At 31.5% G+C, this 26,812-nt stretch overlaps 3 protein-coding genes across 12 annotated transcripts; 2 read left to right on the top strand and 1 right to left on the bottom strand.

Moving 5' to 3' along the window:
* Positions 1-49: 49 nt before the first annotated feature.
* Positions 50-19,831, top strand: LOC124423014 (acetyl-CoA carboxylase). 9 transcript variants are annotated; one of them, XM_046960223.1, is made up of 13 exons: positions 50-376; positions 5,500-5,639; positions 6,581-6,875; positions 11,830-11,953; positions 12,062-12,392; positions 12,505-12,802; positions 12,889-13,102; positions 13,182-13,515; positions 13,596-14,056; positions 14,153-17,983; positions 18,066-18,345; positions 18,416-18,696; positions 18,778-19,831. In XM_046960223.1, exons 1-13 carry the CDS (start codon positions 300-302, stop codon positions 19,390-19,392), a joined length of 7,281 nt encoding a protein of 2,426 aa, XP_046816179.1. In that variant the 5' UTR covers positions 50-299; the 3' UTR covers positions 19,393-19,831. The 9 variants fall into 9 exon arrangements, with proteins under 9 accessions (XP_046816179.1, XP_046816188.1, XP_046816185.1 ...); XM_046960226.1 differs by lacking the exon at positions 50-376 and adding an exon at positions 697-716; XM_046960225.1 differs by lacking the exon at positions 50-376 and adding an exon at positions 809-1,100.
* A 27-nt stretch (positions 19,832-19,858) lies between these two features.
* LOC124423015 (SID1 transmembrane family member 1-like) lies at positions 19,859-23,763 on the bottom strand. 2 transcript variants are annotated; one of them, XM_046960235.1, is made up of 10 exons: positions 23,129-23,763; positions 22,797-22,987; positions 22,421-22,728; positions 22,187-22,337; positions 22,005-22,088; positions 21,618-21,932; positions 20,995-21,544; positions 20,635-20,903; positions 20,349-20,558; positions 19,859-20,259 (listed from the first exon to the last, which is right to left on the bottom strand). In XM_046960235.1, the coding sequence occupies exons 2-10, from the start codon at positions 22,971-22,973 to the stop codon at positions 19,972-19,974; spliced, it is 2,352 nt and encodes a 783-aa protein (XP_046816191.1). In that variant the 5' UTR covers positions 22,974-22,987; positions 23,129-23,763; the 3' UTR covers positions 19,859-19,971. The 2 variants fall into 2 exon arrangements, with proteins under 2 accessions (XP_046816191.1, XP_046816189.1); XM_046960233.1 differs by having other exon boundaries at positions 23,225-23,763.
* A 112-nt stretch (positions 23,764-23,875) lies between these two features.
* Positions 23,876-25,838, top strand: LOC124423016 (26S proteasome non-ATPase regulatory subunit 13). The gene is made up of 4 exons (XM_046960236.1): positions 23,876-24,036; positions 24,122-24,235; positions 24,338-24,664; positions 24,737-25,838. Exons 1-4 carry the CDS (start codon positions 23,921-23,923, stop codon positions 25,335-25,337), a joined length of 1,158 nt encoding a protein of 385 aa, XP_046816192.1. The 5' UTR covers positions 23,876-23,920; the 3' UTR covers positions 25,338-25,838.
* The last annotated feature ends 974 nt before the right edge of the window (positions 25,839-26,812 follow it).

Below are 26,812 nucleotides of genomic sequence, written 5' to 3'. Positions count from 1 at the left end.
CTAAACGAAGAGAGATATAGAAATTGTAAAAGGTGAGGTCTAATCGACAGTGACGTTAGTATATGAACTAACGACGCGTAATAAAGTGTGTACGAAATTAGTGTGGAAAAAAGAATAAAGAAAAGATAAATGTACGGAAGGTGACAGAACATTTTACTGCCTTAACGATCAATGTCGATCTATAATTGATCAACGTTGACTAACAAGGCTTCTCTAACGTGTTTCGAATTATCACACTTTGTGTTTTAACATTTACATATTTTTTTCGTTGTGATAATTGTTGAAAAAAGGCCACACGAATGACAGAACACGCACGAGACGACGAACCTAACCTCAGGGAGGAGCGTGCTACTCCACCGCGTAGGATTCGTCACCGGTGAGTTAAAAAAAATGGCTTCTCTTCAATAATACGGAGATATTATTTTTCTTTTCATTCTTATCTTATATTTCATGATAGTTCATTGAAGTTTTTTCTTTATGTCATGAATATTATTCTCGATCGGCAATTAATTCGGCTGAATTCTCTTTCGGTAACGCGGGTTCCCTGGAAACATGCCACGCTTCGAGCCGACCAATCATAAACCGTTCTAAGTCGCCTGACTCGTCTCTCGACGAATCGCATGAATCCTATCAACTTTTGATTGCCTCACGTGCAAATCTATAAACGTCGTAAAGAAGTTCGTACAAGAGAAACAATATTTTCTTCCTTTCATGTGGTATTTCCTTGTATGACGTGTGTGTGTGTGTGTGTGTGTGTTATCTTTTTTCTCTTTTTTCCTTCTATCTTTTTTCCTTCGCTTTCTATCAAATATTAACGAACATTCATGTGATTATTATTAATGACATAATTTTCATTACATTTTTATGGCTTGGAATAAGGGATTAATATAATAATTAGTTGCAAATGCTATCTAAAAAATTAACTCGGAAATAAATCATTGAGTATCTTTATATTAATGGAACCACGTGGTAATGGAAAGATTAATTAACTAATTAAAAAAGTCGAGTGAGAAGGTCAACTTGAAACTACAGCTAAGAAAACTATGACAACACAATTTGTGATTCAATAAACGTCTTAAAAGTACTGAGATGCTTCCGAGGTATAAATTGACGTATTATGCAATCAATTTACAAGTTGTATTATGCGTAGTACTCGTGGATGGTGGTATAAAATGTTCAAAATAACATCCAGTCTTTATATATACATATGTACGTGTCCATATTATAGCTTAATTTTCAACTAAAAGTTATCGATCGTTTTTGTTATTTTTACACTCGATCTATCTCACCTAGATAATACGATTTAAAATAATATTTGGGCAAATAAAATTTTTCTTTTCGATTCTTTTTTCTTTTTTATGTACAAATATAAAAATCATCATCTAATGCATTAAATATTTATAATAACATATATATGTATATAATTAAATTTTTTATTTTAATAATTAATAAAAAACTTGAATATATAAATGCCAACGTGTTTCATATAAACCGCAACTTTTTTACCGATCGGTTGCTATTGAATACGTAAGAGTTACAGTGATAGATTTCATTCTATAGTTTTCCCTTTGCGATAAGTATAATTCTTAATAATAAATAAAAAAAGATAAAAGAAAAAAGAAAAAGAAACGAAAAAAAAAAAACTTTATGATGTAATCGTAAATTCGTAATGTCTGACGAATCGATATTACAAATAGTAATTGGTTATTTTGAAAATATCGTATTTTTAGTTTTTGTAATTAACCTTACATAGATAGATATGTATATATGTGTGTGTGTATGTACATGTATATCGATCGCATGTAGGAAATAGAGCTGTTTATATATGTGTATCAACTCAATCGTCTAACGCAATTGTGGTTTTCTGCGTCTTATTTTTTGCGAAGTAGTTGCAAAAAAAGTGCATAATGTGTATAGTCACCATTGCCCCGCACCCATCCCCACTTTCTCCACTCCCTCCTCTTCTTTTCCTATCCCTTTCATTTCATTTACACGTTAAATTTGCAATATTTCTTTAGTATTAGATGTTATCTTTAATGAACGCTTCATTTATTATCTCACAAGTAATTTGAAAATACTGAGGTAAGTGAAATTGTAAAAAATTTGTGAATGATATTTTCTGTTTTTCTTTTTCTTTCTGATATAACGATATAAACGTATTTTTCAAATACGTCATTAAATTAAAACATAAAATTCCATGTCACTTAACTATGATCTAAATTTATAAACGTAATTTTTAATTTCCATTATCATTTTCTTTCTATCTTATCATTTTAATGACATTAACATTTTATAATGTAGAAATAAGAAAAAAATGACTTATTAAACATTTTTTAATTTATCACAAGAGGATTTATCAGTAAATATTCATTTTTTAATTGAAGTTATCAACATCGTGGCTAAGATGAGAAATCTTATTTGTATAATGTGTAATATTACAAGGACGTTTCGTGTTTGGAAATCTCTAGTATCAAGATTCAATACATTTGGAAGTTGTATTTGTACGTAAATTTGTGCATATATGTGTAACTGTGTAAATACACATGTGCGTCTATATAATAAAAACAACGTTATCGAGCTTCGAAGGACTATAATCGCACATTTTCATGCAAATTATAAAGTCATGCGATTTGTACGAGAAAACTTCACGATAACACGAACGACCGAAGTGTTTAGATAATCGCGTGATTTAAAAACAACCGTCATGAAGTAAACATGTAAATTGCATAACTTTGAATATTTTAATAAAGTAATCAGTGATGAGAAATAAAAAGAGAAAGACAGGATCAGTGAGAAAGAGGAAAAATGTAAATATAATGGTAACGAAAAAAGTGTATGACTTTTTCTTATTTTATTTTTAATATGACAATTTAATAATTACAATGTTGTTTTCTTTTTCATGTTGAAATGAGAAAATTTATTGAATGATAAAATGATATATTGGCAATTATCGTTACCTATTTTGTTTTACTCCTTTTCCGTTTTGTGAAGTATTGTTACAACTATGGATCGTAATATCAGGTGTACTTATGTCATTGAACCGTTCGTGCTGGTTATAACGATTCTCAAAATTGACGTTGTTTCTTTAATAACGCATGTTCTTACTTTGCAATCCGTATAATGATTATTCGCATACCCCGATTTACGTTGTTGAACTTTATCTGCTCTAAATATACATGCTTATAAAAAACGGACATAAGAAGACAAAAGTATTTCCGCGATTTTTACTGATTGTGAGAGACGATGCTTGAATACCTGTTTCTTATATCGCATAATTATTTCGAAATTGCAGAATTATACTGAAACTGTAATATAATTCTAAGGAAAGTAACGGATGTTAGAAATTCTCATCATGATAAACTCGACTTTCTGTGGAATTTTACAGTTTAGTTAACGATTACATTCTTATTTTTTAATATGATACAAAAAGAAAAAAAGTTATTATACATAGTTTAATTATTTAATTTAAATATAATTTTGAAATATGAAATTATCATAAAATTTAGCAAACTTTTTCAATAAATATGAGTCGTAATGTATTTTCTCGTCATATTTTTAATTTAATATCTTTATTTTGATATGAAGTATTGTACAACTTAAGCCTCAATCTTATTAATAATTTATAATGTATTAGAAAACAAGAAAATTTAGCTAAACTGAGAGTTACTTACGAAGCTTATTATTATATAAGATATATTAAATAAAATTATTATTATATAAGATGAATCAATAATTATATTGCCATTACAAATATCTATTTATAAATTTATTTATTTTTCATAAGCAAATGATTCATATTAAACATTTCATTTTCATTTCAATTTACTTGATAATATTTTATCTTGAAACTTATCCTTGAAAATAAATTATAATCTTGTCAATAATTATTAATTATTAATAATTATTAATTCATCTTCTATACCAACCTAGAAATGTAAAACGACAAATATAAATTTCAACGTTAACGAAATATATAACGAATATATAATTATATATGTACTCATACACACATACATATATACCTAATTATATCTCGTCAATCTAATGGTGGCATTTTGGTAATACTTCTTGATTCTTGATTGCATCAATGTGTCCACATTTTTCTTCTTCCTATTTTTATTTTATTTCTTTTTAAATAAATATGTTCATTAAATATTTATCATTTTAAATATTTCTCTTCGATACATCAACTTTCACGAATGTTTTCACAAAGATTAAGTCTACTAACAGTTATGATTTAGATTGTTAAACAGAGTGTAAGGTAAAGAACCAATTATGGAATTAACGTAATTAATGACATGTTGTCGTGGGATTCGTGACTTGTTTCTCCAGAAACGTAGTAAACAAAGAATGAAATAAAAAAAGTCTATTGAAATAAGATTTGACTTGGACGATGTTAAGGATGAAAGGGGATAGATGCTAGTAAAATTCAAGGACGTACATACATAATACTTGTGATCTTTGAACCCCTTAGTGTTGTATCCGGTCATTCGTTTATTTGATATTTCTCCTACGGCTTATCGATATTATCGTCTTACGAATGTTCGTCGAGTCGAGTCGGCCCGTGACATCAACACGATCGGCAGTCTGTTTCAGTCATTTACGGCGTTCGATCTTTTCCCTGCTCCCCTGATTTATATATTTGATTACCCGTTACTAATTAATAAAATCTAGAAAATTCAATTAAAATTTCGTGACAATTTATGCGAGCGAATAATCCCTTCATTTATTCGTCGGTTATAATTGACTAAATTAAGATTGTACGTCGTTTATCTCTGAACAATCAGAAAAATCCTAATCGCATTTATATACAATTTCATTGGTACGAGCAAGCACTCGAGTATTTATGTATTTTCTTTCGTGGATATTGGATTGACACGGTCTATTTCAAGGCCGATAAATATATATTGTAAACTGTTGATCGCCAGTGTGATTCAAGACTCACGGATAATAAAATTAATGAAGAGAGAATTGAAGTACAAGAAAGAAACAGATACGAAAGAAGGAATTCTGATCTAGAAGAAGAGGGATAAAGAACAAACAAATAAAGAAGGATTTTGAAAGAAAAGTGAATTGAATAATCGAGAAGCGGCAAGGTGTGCATTTAATATGCTACGGAATCTTCTGAACACGCTAATCGGTATTTCGATTTGATATAAAAAAAGAAAAGAAAAAAAAAAAAGAAAAGGAAAAAAAGAAAAAAGAGAAGAGAAAGAAAAAGAAAAATAAAGCCGTAACTTTTAGTGTTCTTTCTTTCTTTCTTTTTTCCCCCCTGTCACTTCGGCTCTCGACGCGTAATTCACGAAATATAAATTGTTGGACAATGGGAAGGCAAGAATCTTAAAAAAAATTCGCGTCTTTTCGACGTAAAATTTGAAAACTTTTCGCATTTAACCGCCTAACGCGGGGTATCCTCTTCAACGTGCTCCTAATCATTCACATTTTAACTCTTCTTTTCGTAATCGGTGGTCTGGTGTCCGTTACAACTGATGTCCGCAGGTGGTTTCAGGGAATTCAGTACAATCACGAAGAGGAACCCCCTTGGTGGTGGTGGTTGTGGTGGTGGCGACAGTGGTGGGATTGGTGGTCCTCCCTTTTAAGAAGGGCGAGGGATCGTCTCGGTCATAGACCTCTTTACGGTGAGTAGAAAGCCTTTTTCACGTGAGGTATTTCTTCTATTGCTTCCCCGCTGGATTTCGATTGATTTCTTGAAATATTATCTTTTCCACTGTTTTTCTTCTTTCTCAAGAATTTAACGACCTCGTAACTTATATAACGTACTCCTTAGTCAATTCGTTGATATTATCAAAAATAATTGATACCTACATACGTGGGTAATTTGATCTTGAATTTGGGCTATCATAGAAATCTAATCAATTCCTTCCTGGTGTATCCTTAATATATACATTGTTGATTTAACAACTGTTTTTTTATTATTTATTTGTAAACATTTCCAAAGGATTCCGAAGACGTTACGTTTCCGTAATGTGTTATGCATGGGTAATGGAAGTTAGAAAATATTTTTCAACTCGTCATTGATATTAACGTCAATCGAAAGTTAACAATAGGTTTTCTATTGTTTTCTATGGTATAGCAAATATTTCGATATGCGTGAGTATATCTAAATACGTCATGGATACGTTTCCTTTTGCTTGGTACCTCATTAACGACATTTTCAGCCATGCGTTATTGGCAGGAAGTCGTATTGGTTCTTTCGCGATTAGGTTTTCTTCTTTTGAACACTTCTTCCAAGTTAAACAGAGCCTACGTTTGAACGTAGAACGTAGTTTAAAGACGGAACAGTCAATTCATGGTAGGTTTTTACCTCGGCGATTCACCTTTAAAAATTAGGAATTTTGAACGCTTTTTTGCATGCCGTTCGCTCTCATAGAATCAAATTCATATTTTCGAAGAATAGATTTAATGCTGGTGGTTTTGCCTACTTGGGTCTTCCTTTATTTTTTTTTATTTTTTTTCCTTTTGTTTTTTATTATCATTTTTTTTCCCAAATTTTCCCGCAAAACTTTTCTTTCAAACGGTTCTTTATTCCGAGCTCGCATATACGCGACTTGTTTTGAAGGTAACGAGAAGGGAAGACCAGAAGAGTCACAGCCAAGGATCTCCTCCTCCTCCTGTACGAGCGAAGACGAAATCGTTCACATTATTGAACCTTCTTCTGGTGATAATAGGGAAAACAACTCCGAGATGTCCGAAACGACACCGGTTAGCTTCGTTGTCGGGGAACCCGACCCGGACGCCGAAGAGGAGTTGGAAATTGGTGATAGTTTTCCCATCGATGGGAATAATGGAAACAGCCCTCAAGTTCAACAATTCTCCATCCTTCCAGGCTTGGTTGAACGACGTAAACGACTCAGGTGATCATCATAAGATTTTTCTACTTGATCTCGTTTTCCAATGTTATTTTCCGAAAGAGGTATTCCGATGATCAATGAAACCAATCTAACGATTCAGTTCTTTGAGGACATTTATTCGATTGTTTTTGTCTCTCATCGATAATTGAGATGAAAACAAAGATTGACGGGAATTCTTTTCGTAATAATAATTATAAATAATAATAGATAATAATGATAGTATTAATAATAATAATGATGATGATAACGATAAAGATGATACTTAATAATGATGATAATTAGTGCGCAATTTCAAATCCGGAAGAAATGACTACTTAAAAATTTAAGTGGTCTTTATTTCTTTCGTATACTTGTTTTATGGAAAATGTTATACGCATTTATCACATTAAAATCTTTATTAACCTTCCTAACGAATATCACAGTGAAAGTATTCATGAAAATATTTTATTTAAGAAACTGGATAACAATATTTATATTACAAAATGATTGGCTTCCAATTATCATTTCATAAATGAAAAATTCGTGTTTAAGATGGCGCAGTTTCGTACGTCTATAAAATAATTAATAAATCCAATATTTAAACAAATGTGAATTGAACGTTCGTTAATATTTATTCCTGTTTATTTCTGTTTTTATAATTTATTTTTCTTTTCATATAGAAATTTATATGAGATTATAAAAAAAAATTATTTAAATTCATGATCGTTATATAGAATCGCCAATGAATCGACAGAATAATCTCGTAATGCGCTTTGACCGCAATTATTTATTCATGCGGTCAATGTAATGAGGATTTCGTAATCAAGTTATGTATAGCTACTATTTATCATTTATTACGTATATCGTGGAATTTTTTTGTATATTAAAAAGTAAATCGAATACCTAACCTTAGTACTACCGTAAGTACACATTTATAATTTTACAATATATAATAAGTAATATACAGGGTACCCAAATCAAACATTCAAATATTTCTTATGAATTAAATGGTATGACTAAATTTTACAATATATGGTTGCGCCATTTGAAAAATGAAATACGATGATATGAAATTTTTGTTTTATTTTGTTAAAGGTTATTTTTATTTATCAGGGCCAACCAGTTTTTTTTAAACGAAACTTTTTTAGTATATTTTTTTTTTAACTTATCATATAAAAAATCTAATTCGCGTAATAACTTATCATATAAAAAAAAATTTCGAAGGAGGACACGTTGTTTAAATGGACTTAAATGTAGAAATTATAAATTTATACATTTAAATGCAACTGATATAATTTTTAAACCATAATTGACATTAATTGTACTTGAAAATAAACAAAGTATTATGTTAATCTATTTTCGAACTGTGGAACTTTGTCCTGTAAAATTGTTACTTGCTCATCAATCGTAAAGAAGTTTCTAAGTGTTAAGTGTTGCTTGTATAGCAACTCTGTCTGTGAATCGATAAATCATGTCAGTGGATTTTTATGGAATTTGAAATCATTTTACATATTGCCTACGATTTATTAATCTATGTAGCACGCATGTAAATGATAGAAGATTGATGATAAGAATTATACTAAATTAATGAATATCATTTCTCCTAGGACGTATAAAAAATATAATAAATATTAATAGTCAAATTTCCTTTGAAAATAAATATCTATAATAAAAGGAAATGGCTAAGTTAGTAATACGAAATATTTTGATAGAAAATATAAGTAAATAAACTTAAATAAACGTAATTTAAAAATAATAAGTTAAAAATATTATCAGACTTACAAATGTCATTTATTTTATATCAAGATCGTAGAGAAATTTCAAGGAAAGTATAAATCCAACGAAAACTTTCATAATAACGCATTAAACGAATTAAAAAACATTTAAACTCGTTAGATTTTCTTTTATATAGCCGATAGAAACTTCTGAACTTCATCAAATTCGAACTGAGTATGCTTATGAAAGTAGTTAATCTTGTTTCTGGTAAGCTATTATAAAACACTTTGACGATACTATAGAAAGATGATCGAATCTTTAATTTGGTCATTGTCCAATTTTACCTTGAAAAACAAAATATAAGATTAAATGACAAGCGAAACATATTTCCAATCAATGCGAAGATTAATCTATTTTTTTTCTTTTTTTCGTTTATAATTTATTTTTATTAATATAATAATTAATCTAACGCGTCTATAAGCGTCTTTGTAATGCATATTAAGATATCTAATCTCACTTGAAAGTGTAGGTATAAGTAATGAGCGAACTACGTCAATTAAAAATCAAAAATGTAACAAGTAGATAATTTTCTTTTTTTCATTTTACATAAGAGTCAATTATAGTAACATGTTCTAAATGTTTGTGTAAGTATAAGGAAATAAGATTTTGTTTAGATATAAAATACAGAGGTTTCTTATAAATGCTGTTGATAAAAAATTGTAATAATTCGATATTTTTTATCTTGTGTTTCAAACAAAATTTCTTTTTTCTTTTTTTTAATTCTTCGTATATTTGATAAAGTACATACACATATTAATATATATATATATATAATTTAGAATACTTTGCTTGATTTAAAAAAAGTTGTTCTATTTCAAAAAGTGTCTGAAAATATCTTTGATTAATTAATTCCGTATGTTGATAGGTAAAGTACGCACATATATAAATAATTAGATGTATTGTATTTGAAAGATCAACAGATAAATGAAACTTATTCTTAATGGATCAGCTGATTGTACCATCGAATGTGTGTAAAAGGTCTCTCTTCTGATCTATGCTAGCCACAGAAATTACTTGAAAAGTGTTTGAAACGTGTGCGTTAGTATAGAATGGCAATACATTTTAAACATGAATTTTTTTTAGTTCTTGATGTACATTTATCACTTGATATATGTTATGTTTTTTCTTGACCTTTCGTTATTAATTTGATTACTTAATAAGATATCAATCTGTAGTGTTTAGGATTCTAATCGAATTTGATATCCTATTACCGATATGAACATTATTAATGACATGATTTCATCGTTTATGATTATTAATTTAATTCGAGTTTTATTATTCGAATTGTGGACTTTACCTAAGATTGAAATGAAATTTCAATAAAATTGTATATCATTTTTCATATGCATATCACAAAAAATTAAATTAAATGTCGGATATTTGGTGAAGAAAGAATGCGTTCAGCACTTCTTGATAGCAAGTGCAGTACAGGTAGTAGGGGATTTCTTGCAGAAGAAAAGTAACCGTTCACCTTGCCTATAAGCTGTCAGTGACAATCCGTCTTTCTTTGTAAAAGGACGTTTGTATCATAATCGTTTCTGTAATATTTATTTTTTTCGTTTTACCGTGAAAAATTCAATCTCCGATTGAACCAGTTAAAAAATTATATCCTTTGCTATCTTTCAAAGCGTTCTATATCTTTACAAAAAACAGCGGGAAATAAGATTTTGGTTGAATGATTAATAAAAAGAAAAAAAATGTTCTTCAAGGTCTTTCTCTGGTTTGGAACGAGAATATTCGATTTCCCGGCATGACTAGAATCTTTCCTCGTTTTTTGTCATCTGATTGACTTTAATTCGAGGTTATAGTCTGTAAAAGTATATATGCGGGATATATAAGAATTTTTAAACTAATAATTATAGAAGAGATATATTTCTAAATATTTATAAAACGAGTATAAAATCGCAAGTGACCTTATGATGTTCTTAGAATCCTTCAAGAAGATACAAATAAGATGAAAGAATATTTTACGAAGTAAACAATGAATGACATAAGAAAATGAATAATGATGAATATCATGAGCATGGATGAAGGATTGGACTTGGATCTATAAACACTAAGAAAAATGACTATGTAAACAGGCTGATTGGAGTATTCTTTTGGTCCTTGAGGATAGTGATCGATAACTTTTGATTATTGAATTCTGGATTTCCTTGGATATTTCATTGGATTTCGTCGTTTTCCTTTCCTTTTCTTTTTTATATGGAATCCACGTGATGAGACGCATGAAGAGATTTGTTTTAGCTGAAAGAACTGAAAAAGAACCGATGTGGAGGAGTTCCGACAATCTTCAAGGTACTACTATCGTTAAAATAACGTCGGATGAAGATAATGCGCAAGAGAAGGAGGAAGAAATGAAGAATTATTTACAACCAAGAACATCTGGATTAACGTAATACTGTTTCGATAATTTAATTTTAATAGATATTTTCGTAAAATTGATACCGACGAAGTGACATAATGTATATGCACGTGCTTGCTCGTAATCGTTCGTGCAAATATACATTACATATGTGTGTGTATATGTATATGTATATATGTATATATATATATATATATATATATATATATATATATATATATATATATATATATATATACTTTTTTTGATAAAAAACATTTTATATATAACATTGGCAGTACAGAAAAGAAGAATGTGTTGTTCTAAGGTATCCATCATGTGCGATGTAAAAAGAAAGCAAGTATAAGACAAAAATATGGAACGAACTGTATCAATTGAATTGATGATACTGCTACTCAGAAAGTGTACCAATTTAGGAGCACAACGTTACGTGAACCGTTTAAATTAACGGTTTATATACTTTCTCTACTCTCATTCATACATTTTTAGCATAGTCAGATGAAAAGACAAGAATCTTTATCGGGAATTTATAGAAATAATGCGTCTGTCGTGATCCTCTCTTAAATACATATTTTACGTATCATAAATACATATTTTATAATATCATACTCGTTGCGAGTAGCAGAAAACTACAGGAATTAACGCAATGAAGATGAAAACTATTACATGAAGATATAAAAGTTGTATTTATTATGTTAAAATATTTATGTAATTAATTGTAGATTATAATAATGAAACAGTGAAACATCAATAATTTTTATGATAAAATAATTATAAAATACAAATCGTTCTTGGTCGATTAGTTTTAATTAAAAGCATGGTTCGTTTTTATTTTTGCAGGCCCAGCATGTCGCAGGGTACGGTGATGATTCAGACACAAAGCCGATTGCAAGAGAAAGATTTCACCGTTGCGACACCCGAAGAATTCGTACATCGCTTTGGCGGCACCAAGGTTATCAACAAGGTAATCGAATAACATTCAAAAAATAATAAAACAGTTAATACGAAACGGTTTATGCAACTAATGAATATAATTTTCGTTTAATTTTATTTAATTTCTCATTATTTATAGGTTTTAATAGCTAACAATGGAATCGCTGCAGTCAAATGTATGCGGTCGATACGACGATGGTCTTACGAGATGTTTAAGAATGAAAGAGCGGTACGTTTCGTGGTCATGGTCACCCCGGAAGACCTTAAAGCTAATGCGGAATATATAAAAATGGCCGATCAATATGTCCCCGTACCTGGTGGAACAAACAACAATAATTATGCGAACGTCGAGCTCATCGTGGATATTGCAACAAGGACGCAGGTGCAAGCTGTTTGGGCTGGATGGGGTCATGCATCAGAAAATCCTAAATTACCAGAGTTACTGCATAAAAATAATATCTCTTTTATAGGTAAAATGTTCGAGATCTCTTTCTATTGGAAAATTATGAACTTAATTTAAAATCATTTAAATGTTTATTAAAAATATCTATTTATTTTTTCCTATTATGTAATAACATTCAGGTCCATCCGAGAGAGCTATGTGGGCTTTAGGTGATAAAATAGCTTCTAGTATTGTCGCTCAAACAGCAGACGTTCCTACGTTACCTTGGTCGGGATCTGAATTGAAAGCTCAATATAGTGGCAAGAAGATAAAGATATCAACCGAATTGTTCAAGAAAGGTTGTGTTTCCACCGTCGAGGAATGTCTTGCTGCAGCTAATAAAATTGGTTTTCCGATTATGGTGAAAGCTAGCGAAGGTGGCGGCGGTAAGGGTATTAGAAAATGCGAAAACGCGGAAGAGTTACCCGCCTTGTTTAGGTGAATTGGATGATGTATAATTAATAATAATTTTTTGTAAAGAAATATATATATATATATTAACTATACATTTGTAATTTTTGTAGACAAGTGCAAGCCGAGATACCGGGTTCACCGATATTTATCATGAAAATGGCGAAATGTGCTCGTCATTTAGAGGTTCAATTATTAGCCGATAATTACGGTAATGCAATATCGTTGTTCGGCCGTGATTGCTCTATCCAAAGAAGACATCAGAAAATAATAGAAGAGGCACCAGCGGTAATAGCTAAACCTGAAGTCTTCGAAGAGATGGAGAAAGTATAAACACAATAGTTTCATTAGTTACAGAATTCTCTTCTCTTGTACATTATGTATTGGTTTACTTTCGGTTTAACAGGCTGCTGTAAGATTAGCAAAAATGGTTGGATATGTCAGCGCGGGTACCGTTGAATATTTATATGATACTTCTGGCCGGTATTATTTTTTGGAATTGAATCCTAGACTTCAAGTGGAACATCCATGTACCGAGATGATATCGGACGTAAATCTCCCTGCTGCACAGCTTCAAGTGGCGATGGGATTGCCTCTTCATCATATTAAAGATATACGTCTCCTTTATGGTGAGAGTCCTTGGGGAGATAGTCAAATAGATTTCGAGCAGCTACGTCATAAACCTCAACCTTGGGGACATGTGATAGCTGCTAGAATTACCAGTGAAAATCCTGATGAAGGTAATTATCCTATCAGAATAATTGCGAATTAATTAAATAATTTATATCGATGTTTAATGCATTACGTTAATGTACTTTAGGTTTCAAGCCAAGTTCTGGTACTGTACAAGAATTGAACTTTAGATCGTCGAAGAATGTTTGGGGTTATTTTTCTGTTGGAGCATCGGGTGGTCTTCACGAATTCGCTGATTCTCAATTCGGTCATTGTTTTTCCTGGGGGGAAGATCGTTATCAAGCTCGAGAGAATTTGGTAATAGCACTGAAAGAATTAAGCATCAGAGGTGACTTCAGGACAACGGTAGAATATCTTATAACTTTATTGGAAACTGAAGCTTTTCAACAAAACAATATCGACACATCATGGCTTGATGTGCTTATAGCAGAGCGTATTAAAAGCGATAAGCCAAACGTTCTATTAGCCGTTACGTGTGGTGCCATTCATATTGCTGATAGAACTATTACTGCCGCATTCACTGAATTTCAGACAGCCTTGGAGAAAGGTCAAGTACAAGGCAGTAATGATTTAAATAACCTCGTAGATGTGAGTCAATTTGTTTATTTAGTTATTATTTAGTTAGAAAATATATTTTTTAAATATAGTACAAATTTATCGATCATTTTGATTAAAACATTTTAGGTAGAACTAGTGAATGATGGTTACAAGTACAAAGTTCAAGCAGCTAAGTCAGGTCCTAATAGTTATTTCCTCGTTTTAAATAGTTCCTATAAAAAAATCGAAGTTCATCGACTTTCTGACGGTGGTTTGTTACTCTCAATGGATGGTGCCAGTTACACGACGTACATGAAAGAAGAAGTAGATCGTTACAGAATTACTATAGGTAATCAAACCTGTGTATTTGAAAAGGATAACGATCCGTCTTTACTTAGATCACCATCAGCGGGTAAATTGATAAATTTTTTGGTGGAGGATGGTGGTCACATCGATAGGGGACAAGCTTACGCTGAAATCGAAGTCATGAAAATGATAATGACGGTAACGACAAGCGAAGCTGGTACATTGTTTTACGTGAAAAGACCAGGTGCTATTCTCGAAGCTGGTACTGTAATAGCTCATTTAGAACTCGATGATCCATCTTTAGTGACGAATGCTGAGGAATATAGTGGCCAATTTCCAACGCCAGCGGTACCAGCTATACCAGACAAATTAAATCATCTTCATTCCAAATATCGGACTGCTTTAGAAAATACACTAGCTGGTTACTGTTTACCAGATCCATATCATTTGCCACGTTTACGTGAACTCATCGAAAAATTCATGTTCTCCTTACGCGATCCTAGTTTACCATTGCTTGAACTTCAAGAAGTGATAGCTACGATATCAGGAAGAATCCCAGCTTCGGTTGAGAAGAAGATAAGAAAATTAATGTCTTTGTACGAAAGAAACATAACTTCTGTTCTTGCACAATTTCCTAGTCAACAAATCGCAGCTGTCATTGACGGACATGCTGCTACCCTTTCGAAACGTTCCGACAGAGATGTATTTTTCTTAACTACTCAAGCGATTGTACAGCTTGTGCAGAGATATCGAAATGGTATACGTGGTCGAATGAAAACTGCCGTACACGAACTTCTTCGTCAATATTATATGGTTGAGTGTCAATTTCAACAAGGACATTACGACAAATGTGTGTCCGCTTTGATAGAACAATACAAGGACGATTTAAGTACCGTAACTGCAATGATTTTTAGTCATAACCAAGTAACTAAAAAAAATATCTTAGTGACTATGCTGATAGATCATCTCTGGGCGAACGAACCTGGTCTCACTGACGAATTGGCTAGTACTTTAACGGAATTGACCAGTTTGAACAGAACAGAACACAGTCGTGTTGCGTTAAGAGCCAGACAGGTATTGATAGCTGCTCATCAACCTGCCTACGAACTTAGACACAACCAAATGGAATCCATTTTCCTATCAGCCGTTGATATGTACGGGCACGATTTTCATCCAGAAAATCTTCAAAAGCTGATACTCTCCGAGACATCTATATTCGATATCCTTCATGATTTCTTCTATCATTCGAATCGTGCAGTTTGCAATGCCGCTTTAGAAGTTTACGTTCGTAGAGCTTATATCAGTTACGAGTTAACGTGTTTACAACATTTGGAATTATCAGGAGAAATACCTCTCGTACATTTCCAATTTTTACTCCCTAACAATCATCCTAATCGACAAACTCAATCAATTGTTAATTATAGAACAGGAGCGATGGCAGCATTCAAAGACTTTGATCAGTTCCGTGAATACTCGGATGAGATCTTGGACTTATTGGAAGACCTATCGTCGCCGAGTTCAGTATCTGTTAAAGTCCTAGAGGCTGTAGATGCGATTGGTAGCGAATCTCGTCACAGTACATCCATAAATGTATCGCTTAGCACTGCGACAGAAGCTGCTACTGCCGCAGAATTAAGTGAGAGGCCAGCTGAACCTGTACACATTTTAAGTATTGCCATTCAAGAGAATAGTAATCAAGACGACGCTACTATGGCAAGATTATTTGGCGACTGGTGCGCAACGAGCAAAGAAGAATTAATATCTCGTGGTATCAGAAGAGCCACTTTCGCAGCCCTAAAGAGAAAACAATTTCCGAAATTCTTTACGTTCAGGCAAAGAGACGGATTTGTCGAGGATAGAATTTATCGACATCTTGAGCCAGGGTGTGCTTTTCAATTGGAACTTAATAGAATGAGAACATACGATCTGGAGGCTTTGCCTACATCGAATCAAAAGATGCACTTGTACCTTGGACAAGCAAAGGTAGCCAAAGGGCAACAAGTTACAGACTATCGTTTCTTCATACGCTCTATTATTCGTCATTCCGATCTTATTACGAAGGAAGCAAGCTTCGACTATCTTCACAACGAAGGAGAGCGCGTGCTGCTCGAAGCTATGGATGAGTTAGAAGTAGCCTTTTCGCATCCTCTGGCTAAACGTACGGAATGTAATCATATATTCTTAAATTTCATTCCTACAGTCATAATGGATCCTGCCAGAATAGAGGAAAGTGTTACCAGTATGGTACTTAGATATGGTCCGAGATTATGGAAGTTACGTGTACGTCAGGCCGAAATCAAAATGACAATCCGCCCAGCTCCAGGCAAATCGACGTCGAACATACGCTTGTGTATCGCCAATGACAGCGGTTACAGTATAGATTTACATCTTTACGCCGAATCGACAGATCCTAAGACAGGTATCATTCGTTTTGAATCTTATCCACCGCCTACTGCTAATTTATCCAATTGGAGACCTGGCCCTATGCACGGTTTGCCAATTTCAACACCGTATCTCACCAAGGATTACCTTCAAGCCAAGAGATTCCAAGCGCAAAGTGCTGGTACAACTTATGCGTACGACTTGCCTGACATATTTCGACAACAAGTAGAAAAGTCTTGGCATAAATATATCGAGGAGAGATCAAATTCAAACATCACGATTCCTACGTCAGTGATGGATTGCGTTGAGCTAGTACTGGATGGTGACAATCTTGTTGAACAAAAGCGTTTGCCTGGTGAGAACGATGTAGGCATGGTAGCTTGGAGATTAACTCTTTATACACCAGAGTTTCCTGCTGGTCGAGATATTATACTTATTGCCAATGATCTCACGCATTTCCTCGGCTCGTTTGGCCCAAAGGAGGACTTTCTATTTTACAGAGCCTCAGAAAGAGCAAGACAACTTGGTATTCCGCGTATTTATTTTGCCGCGAATGCAGGTGCACGTATTGGCCTAGCTGAAGAAATCAAAGGATTATTCAAAATAGCTTGGGAAGATGAAAGTGAACCCGAAAAGGGATTCAAGTATATATACTTGACACCAGATGATTATGCTCGTCTAGCACCTTTTAATTCAGTCAAGGCTTCCTTAATCGAAGATCCAGCCGGTGAATCTCGTTATAAAATTACGGACATCATTGGCAAAGACGATGGTATAGGCGTAGAGAATTTAAAATACGCTGGTATGATTGCTAGCGAAACATCCAGAGCTTACGATGAAATTGTCACTATCTCTATCGTTTCGTGCCGCGCTATTGGTATCGGTTCTTATTTGGTGCGTCTTGGTCAGAGAACAATTCAAATTGAAAATTCTCACATCATTCTTACTGGTTACCGAGCATTGAACGCCGTCCTAGGACGTGAAGTATACGCTAGTAACAATCAACTAGGAGGTATTCAAATTATGCATAATAATGGTGTTACTCATGCGGTTGATAGTAGAGATTTGGAAGGTGTGGCCACAGTTTTGAAGTGGTTGAGTTATTTCCCCAGGGCAAAAGGTACAAGTTTGCCGATATTACCTTCACCTCTCCCCGATTCTATCAACCGAGACATTACTTATGTACCTACAAAAGCACCTTATGATCCAAGGTGGATGTTAGAAGGTAGATACTCACCTAACGATCAGAATGTCTGGGAAAGTGGTTTCTTCGATCGTGGATCATGGGAGGTACGGTTCATTCTTTATAAATCTTTCTCACCAATTGTTTTAGATTTTATTTATGGTATTAACAATTCGTTAAATTATGTAGGAAATCATGAAACCTTGGGCACAAACTGTAATAACAGGTCGAGCAAGACTAGGTGGTATACCTTGTGGCGTTATAGCCGTCGAAACAAGAACTGTCGAATTACATCTTCCTGCTGATCCTGCTAATCTCGATTCGGAAGCTAAGACAATATCTCAGGCTGGCCAAGTATGGTTCCCAGATAGTGCCTATAAAACTGCACAAGCTATTCGAGATTTTAATAGGGAAGAACTACCGCTTGTTATATTCGCTAACTGGAGAGGATTTTCCAGTGGCATGAAAGGTATATATATGAAATAAATCTTTGTTTCTTTGTCATGCTAGAATCTAATGATTATGCGTAAATTTTACAGATATGTACGATCAAATTGTCAAATTTGGTGCCTATATCGTTGACGCGTTGAGAGAGTACACGAAACCTATATTTGTATACATTCCACCAAATGGTGAACTCAGAGGTGGTGCATGGGCAGTAGTGGACACTACAATTAATCCACGATACTTAGAAATGTTTGCTGATACTACCAGTAGAGGTGGTGTCCTAGAGCCTAGTGGTATCGTAGAAATAAAATTTAGAAACAAGGATCTCATCAAGACTATGCATAGAATAGATCCTGTTATTCAAAAGTTAAAAGTATGGTTTTATATTATCTTATTTCTTCAATTAAAATTTTCATTAATAATCGTCTTATCTGTTAATTAATAAATTTTTTAGGAAAACCTTAATACATCAAATTCAATTGAAGAAAGAACAGAAATAGAAACGGTAATTCGTAAGAGAGAAAAAACATTGATACCTATATATCAACAAGTTGCTGTCTATTTTGCGGATCTTCACGACACACCAGAACGAATGTTAGAAAAAAACGTAATACAAGATATAATACCATGGCAAAAAGCAAGACCGTTGCTTTATTGGAAATTAAGACGAAGACTTTTGGAAGAGGATATTAAGAAGGATATTTTGTCAATGCAACCTAAGTTCGACGTTAGACAAATTGGTGCGATGCTACGACGATGGTTTATCGAAGATAAAGGAGCTATAGAATCCTATCTGTGGGATCAAGATCAAGCGGCTACCACTTGGTTGGAGGCACAGCTTGTTAATGAAAATAGCGTTATATCACGTAATATTATGTGTGTAAAGAAGGATGCAGTTATCACACGTATCAAAGAAGCTCTCGAAACTTGTCCAGAAGTAAGATTAGATGCTGTCTTGGAAATTGCGCATAGATTAAATCCTGCCGAACGTGCTGAATTACAAAGGACTTTATCGCAAATGGAAACACCAGATCAGGAACATCACATTGATTCAAGTTCTTCATCCTAATTCGTGAAAATCTTGTGCCTCTGCGTACCTGGTGTATGTAATTTTATTAGAAGTAATTCTTTGTACAGACATTCACGTGATATTCTCACTTGTCGATAGTAATTATACAGGTATAGTATAATTTTTTGATGGCATATGATTGATTCAATCATAATTGTTTTTAACACTAGAATTATTGACAATTATTCCGGTATATTAAGGTATGCCTCATATGTATCTCAAAAAAAAAAAAAAAAAAAAAAAAAAGGAAAAAGGAATCTATAAAATTGATCATATGTATATATGTAATAGAAAAAATCATAATGCCTTGAAATAACATGTGATGAAAATTAAAATAGAAATTTTTATAAAACCAGTTGAAATCAGTCATTTTGACTGGTTGGTAAATCTAGTGTTAAGGATTTGTAGGGAAAAGATTAAAAAATTTCTATAACAAAAATAGTAGTATTTTAAGATAATAGCCATGTAAATTTTATATCATCTTTAATTATTTGTCTTTTATATTATATACATTATATGCAGTCTTAAACTTGCATAAATTTTACATTAGATACATGATCTCAATTTATTTATATAACTTTAAAAAACTGGAATTTGACTTCGATGTACATCAACAAGATCATCATCTAAGGTAAGTAAAATCATAAACGAGAAGAACATTGCAAATGCCGATAAGAAGTGCCAAATATCGTGAGAATCGAAAAAGTTTAATAATATGCAAGGCTTATTAAAAAGACGTGATTGGGCGGGAGTAAGATTCCAGGATATCGTTTTATGTATGAAGAAATATAATGCAGCTGCCCAGAATAAGACTGCTAATATGATGTACATTAATGGTTTAAATAAGATTCTTTCTTTATGACACAACTGTAAAGAAATAATTATTATATTAAAAAAAATTAAGTAATCTCAACAAATATGGATTAATGATCTGAAAAATTATTTTTAATAATTACCTTCATTATTATATAAAATAATGTATATAAAATTAAATTAGACATTAAAATCGCTAATAGAAATGTAGCGAAATTTTTCTCATGATATAGATTACCATATACTGATAAACCAATATTACACAAATTTGCTATAACAAGCATTGCAAATCTTCCAACATAAAGTGGCCGGAATAAATATGTTACTCCATAACGTGCGTCGTTTTTTAATGTCTACAAAACAAAATATATAATGAAATATTTAAAATGTCAACATGGAACTAACATAATATTAAAAAAAAAAGCATACTTGATAAACTCTAGTAAAAAGGCCTCTATTACATCTCCAACGTCCCATGTAATATATTTGAGCTGTTAAATTCAAACAGGCAAATAAATGCGTAGTGGTAAATATTGCCCAAAAGTATGTAGAACCATCTAAGACTCCAACTAATCCTAGAAGTATAATAAGGGCCAATGTTCCGAAGGTTACTGGAGCTCTAGCGTTTATGTCAGGATGACGAGTTTGATAAATTTTTATCATGCATAATACTGCTATTATGTACATAAAACTAGTATCTGAAATCCATATAAAAACATACAATAATATTTTCTTAACAAAATTATAAAAAAAGTTAAAATATAAAATAATATGTCAATATTATATTACCAAACTGAAAATTACTACGACTTGGACAGACATGATAACTTCCTGAAAGAACACCTTCCATTATGAGTGCAGTACCCATTGCATAGAAAAGTCCATAATGCTGTGGTATTCCATAACATTTTGTTTTTTGTTTATCTGATTCATCTAATTCTCGTGTATACGTTAAAAATATAAATAATAAACCAAGCAGAACATATCCACAGTTTGAAAAAACGTGATTAAAATCAGATATTAATCCTAATGGATGTGCACATAAGAAATTATAATAACACATATCCTGATTTCCAGTAGCATGAAGCACTCGTTCATATGTTATTACCAGTTGTAAAACAGGTAATGTATAAAAAATAGCAACAGTTGCTAGGTAATATAAATACAAGCGCGATTTATGTTTTAAAATTTTTGGTTCTTTCCGTGCTAGATCACAAACTGAGAGCACAGTTTTTGTTCGTATTACTTCTTTATCTGAAAGAGCATCTTCCATCATATCAATATCATCTTCATCTAATGAAGAATCTTCTTCAATTGTTGCCCATTGACTAGGACCAATCTAAAAATAAATGTTTATAACAAAATATAAAATAATAGAAAATTAAATGCTTTATAGAATTCTAACTTTATACCTCTTCTAAAGTCGAAGGACTTTGAATATTTTGACTAATTTCATTGTCTCTGTCAGTTAACAATTCTTCCCGAAGCTTTTTACCTTCTCTAATTTTACCTACAATCACAGCTACTACACAACATCCACAAAATATAATAATTACAAATGCTGCTGTACATGAAGCCACAACATAATCTTTTTTCGTAATACTGGCATTTATAGTTAATGTAATATTTTTACTTCTAAGTGACCTGGTGCTGAGTACACCATTACAATCTGTATCATCTCCTTTAACTACAAGTACAACAAAAAATCCAAAAGGGTATGCTTCTTTCTGAAATATATGAATATCTACATTATTTAAAAATTTTCATTGTTTTTTTAAAAAAGAAAAAGAAATACTTACAGATACTGTGATACCACCTTTCTGACTTATAGTTTGCCAATATCCAGAAAATTCAATATTCCGCTCTAAATCAAATACTGGACACTAAAAAATAATATATAAATATGTGTGAATGTATATAGATATGAATAACTATATTAGGATATATAACAAACATTTCATTTAAAAATTGCGTAACTTACGGATACATTTTGTATAGAGAATGTCATGCAAATATCATTATCTGATTCAACGCTAACAATTACAGATGAACTTTGAAATTCTTCTGAAAAGATGTAACTATAATATATAGGTTCTGAAGGAGAAATTTCTACACTTCTTTTTTCATTTAGCCTGTAAAACAAATGATATTAATGTAAACTATAAGATATTTTAAATAATCTAAAACTAATAAATAATGATGCAGTTCAAATTACCTTATATTAAAATCTGTTTCTTCTGTTACACTAAGATTAAAAAAGATATTTACGTGACTAGCTGTAGATATACTAACAGAAATAAAATCTTGATCATCTGTATCATGATAATCACTTTTATAATATTTTGTTGAACATAACGTTCGACTGGTTTTATTATATTTTAATGGATCAAAATTTACACTTTCAATAATAAGAGGAATCTGCCAAGATAGAATTCCTCTGTCTTGCCGAACAACTACAATCAAAGGCAAATCAGAGGTAGCTTCACTTTGCACTTGTATTCGTGCAGTTTTTAATAATGTGTTCTAAAAAGGAAATCATATCAATTATATGATATATTCTTTTTTTTTTTAATAATAATAGTATACTTTACATTCTTCGTAGGATATAAGAATACATATTCGATGGTGCTGTTTATAGTAGCATTATAATTTTGTGTATAGTTTGCAGATATAACAATTGGAGTAAAGGATGGAGCTAATAAAACAGCCTTAGTTCTTAAAATACTAATAACAATCAACACTATTGACGATATCAGGAGTTTCCACATGTCCGTTTTTGTACCTATTAACATAAAAATTTTAATAATTAAAGACTAATTAATTTACAACATCTACATAATTTACTTCATATTGTTTAAAAATAAATATAATTTGCTGCAATATATGGTAAATTAAAATTTATATATATAACGTTAACATTTACGTTCAACTCTTCTAATAGAATATGATCAATTATCATTAAGTATTTCTCTTAACATATATATGAAATATATGAATCATCCAAATATTACACTCACACACATCCTCCGTTTTTTGATGTTGTTATGCATTGGTTATTTTAGCCATATGAAAATTGTTTTAATATTGAATAGTTGACAATAATAACTGCTCTTCAGACAGTTTCTAACAATTGATTAATTACACATTGATAATGCAATTATATTAACATAAGCTTTTTAATATTTTTGTTTGACACAAGATGATTTTATCGGCGTTACATATTGAGGATTTGGTAAAAAGAAAAATTATAGAAAAAATGAATAAATAATAATAAAATACAGAATTATTACTTCAATATGTTTAAATTAAAGATCAAAATTTCAGTAGTTAATCAATCGACCTTTGGAGAACAAGATAATTCGTTATTGCAAAAAATCTCGCCATATTTAAATTATCTATAACTTCGTAAGATAAGAAAGAATTGATATTAGATTATTATTATATTCGGTCAATTCTATGATCTTCTTTTAAATAATAGATTTATTAAAAATTCGTATTTGCATTTAAATATTCACGAAAAGATAGTAATCTGATAAGTATTTTAATTTCTTCTAAACTCTACTTTTACAACGTAATAAGCGAAATAAAAATCTCGAATGAAATCTCGATAGAAATGATTTCATAAAGAAACGCATATCGATCTATCGAACTTTCATTGGTTCATGAGGATGATTCGACAATCATCTCTCGATCGGATATACAAGTTTTATTAAACATGGCGGCTACCGTAGCACAGAAAGATGTTAGTACATTTTTAAGATCAAAACAAAATGTTTCAGATAAAGAATTGGCGGAAGAATGGGCGGAACTCGATACTCTTTACAATAAGAGGTAATTACATGATAAATATCTTTATTAATGTAAGTTTCAAAGAAGAAAAATAAATGTATGCTTTCTTCCGACCGGTGACTTGCAGGCTTTGGCATCAACTAACTCTTAAATTGGAAACCTTTGTAAAACATCCGTTATTGCAAAAAAATGATAATCTTATACAATTGTATATTAATTTTCTGTCAACATTTGAAAACAAGTAAGTAAATAAAAAAACAATCTTCAAATAAATATATAACCTTAATTTTATGTTCTATATTGTTGTCACGTTCATTCATTATTTTGTCTATTTTTTTCAAAGGATAAATCCATTGTCATTGGTTGAAATAATGGCGCATGTAATACAACAATTTCAAGATAAACAAGAAGCGATCAAATTCTTAGAGAAAACAGAATCCAAAGTTAAAAGCAATAATGAGGCAGTAGCTCTATGCAAAGTTCTTACAGGACAAATTTTACTTGACAAATTAAATAATCAAGAGCTAGCAAAAAAAATTATAGAAGATGTTGAAATCATGCTTGATAATGCTGATGGAGTTACCACTGTTCATGGCAGATTTTATCTTCTGGCTAGTAGATTGTATAGATTGCAAGGAAAACACGCAGAATATTATCGTACTGCATTAAGGTTTGTTTCTTGAAAAAATAGTGCTTATAATTTCATTACATGTTTTAATACAACTTAGTTTTTATTTTACAGATACCTAGGATGTATTGATTTACATAGCTTGGATAGACAGGAACAAGAACAGCATGCATTTTTCCTTGGACTTGCTGCATTATTAGGAGAAGGAGTTTACAATCTCGGGGAATTACTTGCCCATCCAGTTTTAGAATCATTGAAAGATACACCTAACTCCTGGTTGATAGATTTATTACAAGCTTTCAATGCTGGTGATATTGTCGCATTGGAAAAATTAAAACCACAATGGAGTAAAGTTGCTGATTTAGCAGCACAAGAATTAAAATTAAGACAAAAGATATCCCTCTTATGTCTCATGGAAATGACTTTCAAGCGTCAAGCAAATAACCGACAGTTAACATTTACAGAAATATCACAGGAAACTCGTTTACCTTTAGGAGAAGTTGAATTATTAGTAATGAAGGCTCTAGCTCAAGGTTTAGTACGTGGTGCTATTGATCAAGTTGCAGGAACTGTTCATATGACTTGGGTTCAACCTCGAGTATTAGATCGTAGTCAAATTGCTGGGATGGTCCAACGACTCGATGGATGGTGTAAAGATGTTAATTCGATGGAACATTTGTTAGAATCGCGAGCATCAGAAATACTAACCCTTTAATTAACAAATATGTTTAAAATTTCCGTCTACTTATTTGCAAATTGTACTTTTCTATTTCTTCCAATGATGGAAGAAACAAGTGTTCGCATTGCAGAATAATAAACTATGTCCAGTTAAAAATAAATAAGATAACCAATAAACAAAATAAATTTGATCTACAAATAACATATTGAAAACTATACAATTTTAACATTCTTTTTGCAACTAATTCACATAGTTTTATTTGCAATGTACCAATAAAGAATATCAATAGTTATTTATTTAAGAATTTATTTTTTCATACAGTTAATTATATATATTTATAAAAGTTCACTGAAATAATTGTGTGTATTTTCAGAATTATTAAGTAACTAATATATTCCCTTGTTAAGCATGATGAATAAAACATTTAAAGCGAAGAAATAGTATATGTATGTATATAGCAAGCATTTGCATTACTTCGTCATATGTGACGTTATATAATTCGAAGTGTAAAATAAAAGTTTTATCGCTAGATAGAGATTCGGTCGTCGATGCAAAAATATTCTTAAGATAATATTTAAGTAATGGAAGATTGAAAATCGGTGGTATTTACGAAAGAAAATTTTTTACCATGACCTAGATTCAAAATCACTCTGTCGAATCTAAAAATCACGATACCATCGCGTTATGTGTATGCATCCCTTTTGAGACCAATTTCACTCTTGTTTCTCTCGCTCCATACTTCACATCGTATACCGATCCTCTCTCTAACCCTACACATTCCTCCCTCCCTCTCTCTCTCTCTCTCTCTCTTTCATTTGAAATTTTATAGCCTGTTTTATAACTAATATTTCTGCGAATAGCCTAAACTTTATATCCGATTATAAAGAACAATTATACAACATTTTGTATCTAGATAGGATAAAAATAGGATTAAGAAATTATAAACATAGATTAAGGCTTTTATATTAATAATTAGTATTGAGCATGATTGCGCGACGAAGTAATATAGCAAACATTCATATTATTTCAAGAATTTTATTCATGAAGCAATTACGCATACGTAAATGATAAGTTGCGAATGATCGTATTGGATATATATCGTTGAAGAAAAAAATAACTCTGTAGTAAAGATAAACCCAAATTTTATGAAAAAATTAAGCTTTGAATTAATATTTTTGTTCGTACGCAGTAATTAGGAATGACTAATGTACTAATTTACATATAGAGTATTTATCATCTCGGTACTTGTATAATTATACTAAGAAAATTTATTTCTAAAAGATCTTAATGAAAAATTTCTATGACAATATTTTTAACAATTTCAAGTGCGACATGTACTTTATTTCTTGTATACGATTCAAAAAATGATTTATACCATATCATCTTTCGGTGATAAAAAAAGATAGTGAAGAGCAAAAATAAATATTTACATACACAATATTGAAACATAGTCACTGTAGAAAAATATATCATTTTTTTAAAAATGGATTTAGAAGATATAAATGTATCAA

The sequence above is a fragment of the Vespa crabro genome, chromosome 3 (assembly GCF_910589235.1).
Source record: "Vespa crabro chromosome 3, iyVesCrab1.2, whole genome shotgun sequence".
In the NCBI taxonomy this organism is placed as follows: domain Eukaryota; kingdom Metazoa; phylum Arthropoda; class Insecta; order Hymenoptera; family Vespidae; genus Vespa; species Vespa crabro.
This window is presented reverse-complemented; position numbering and strand designations above follow the sequence as displayed.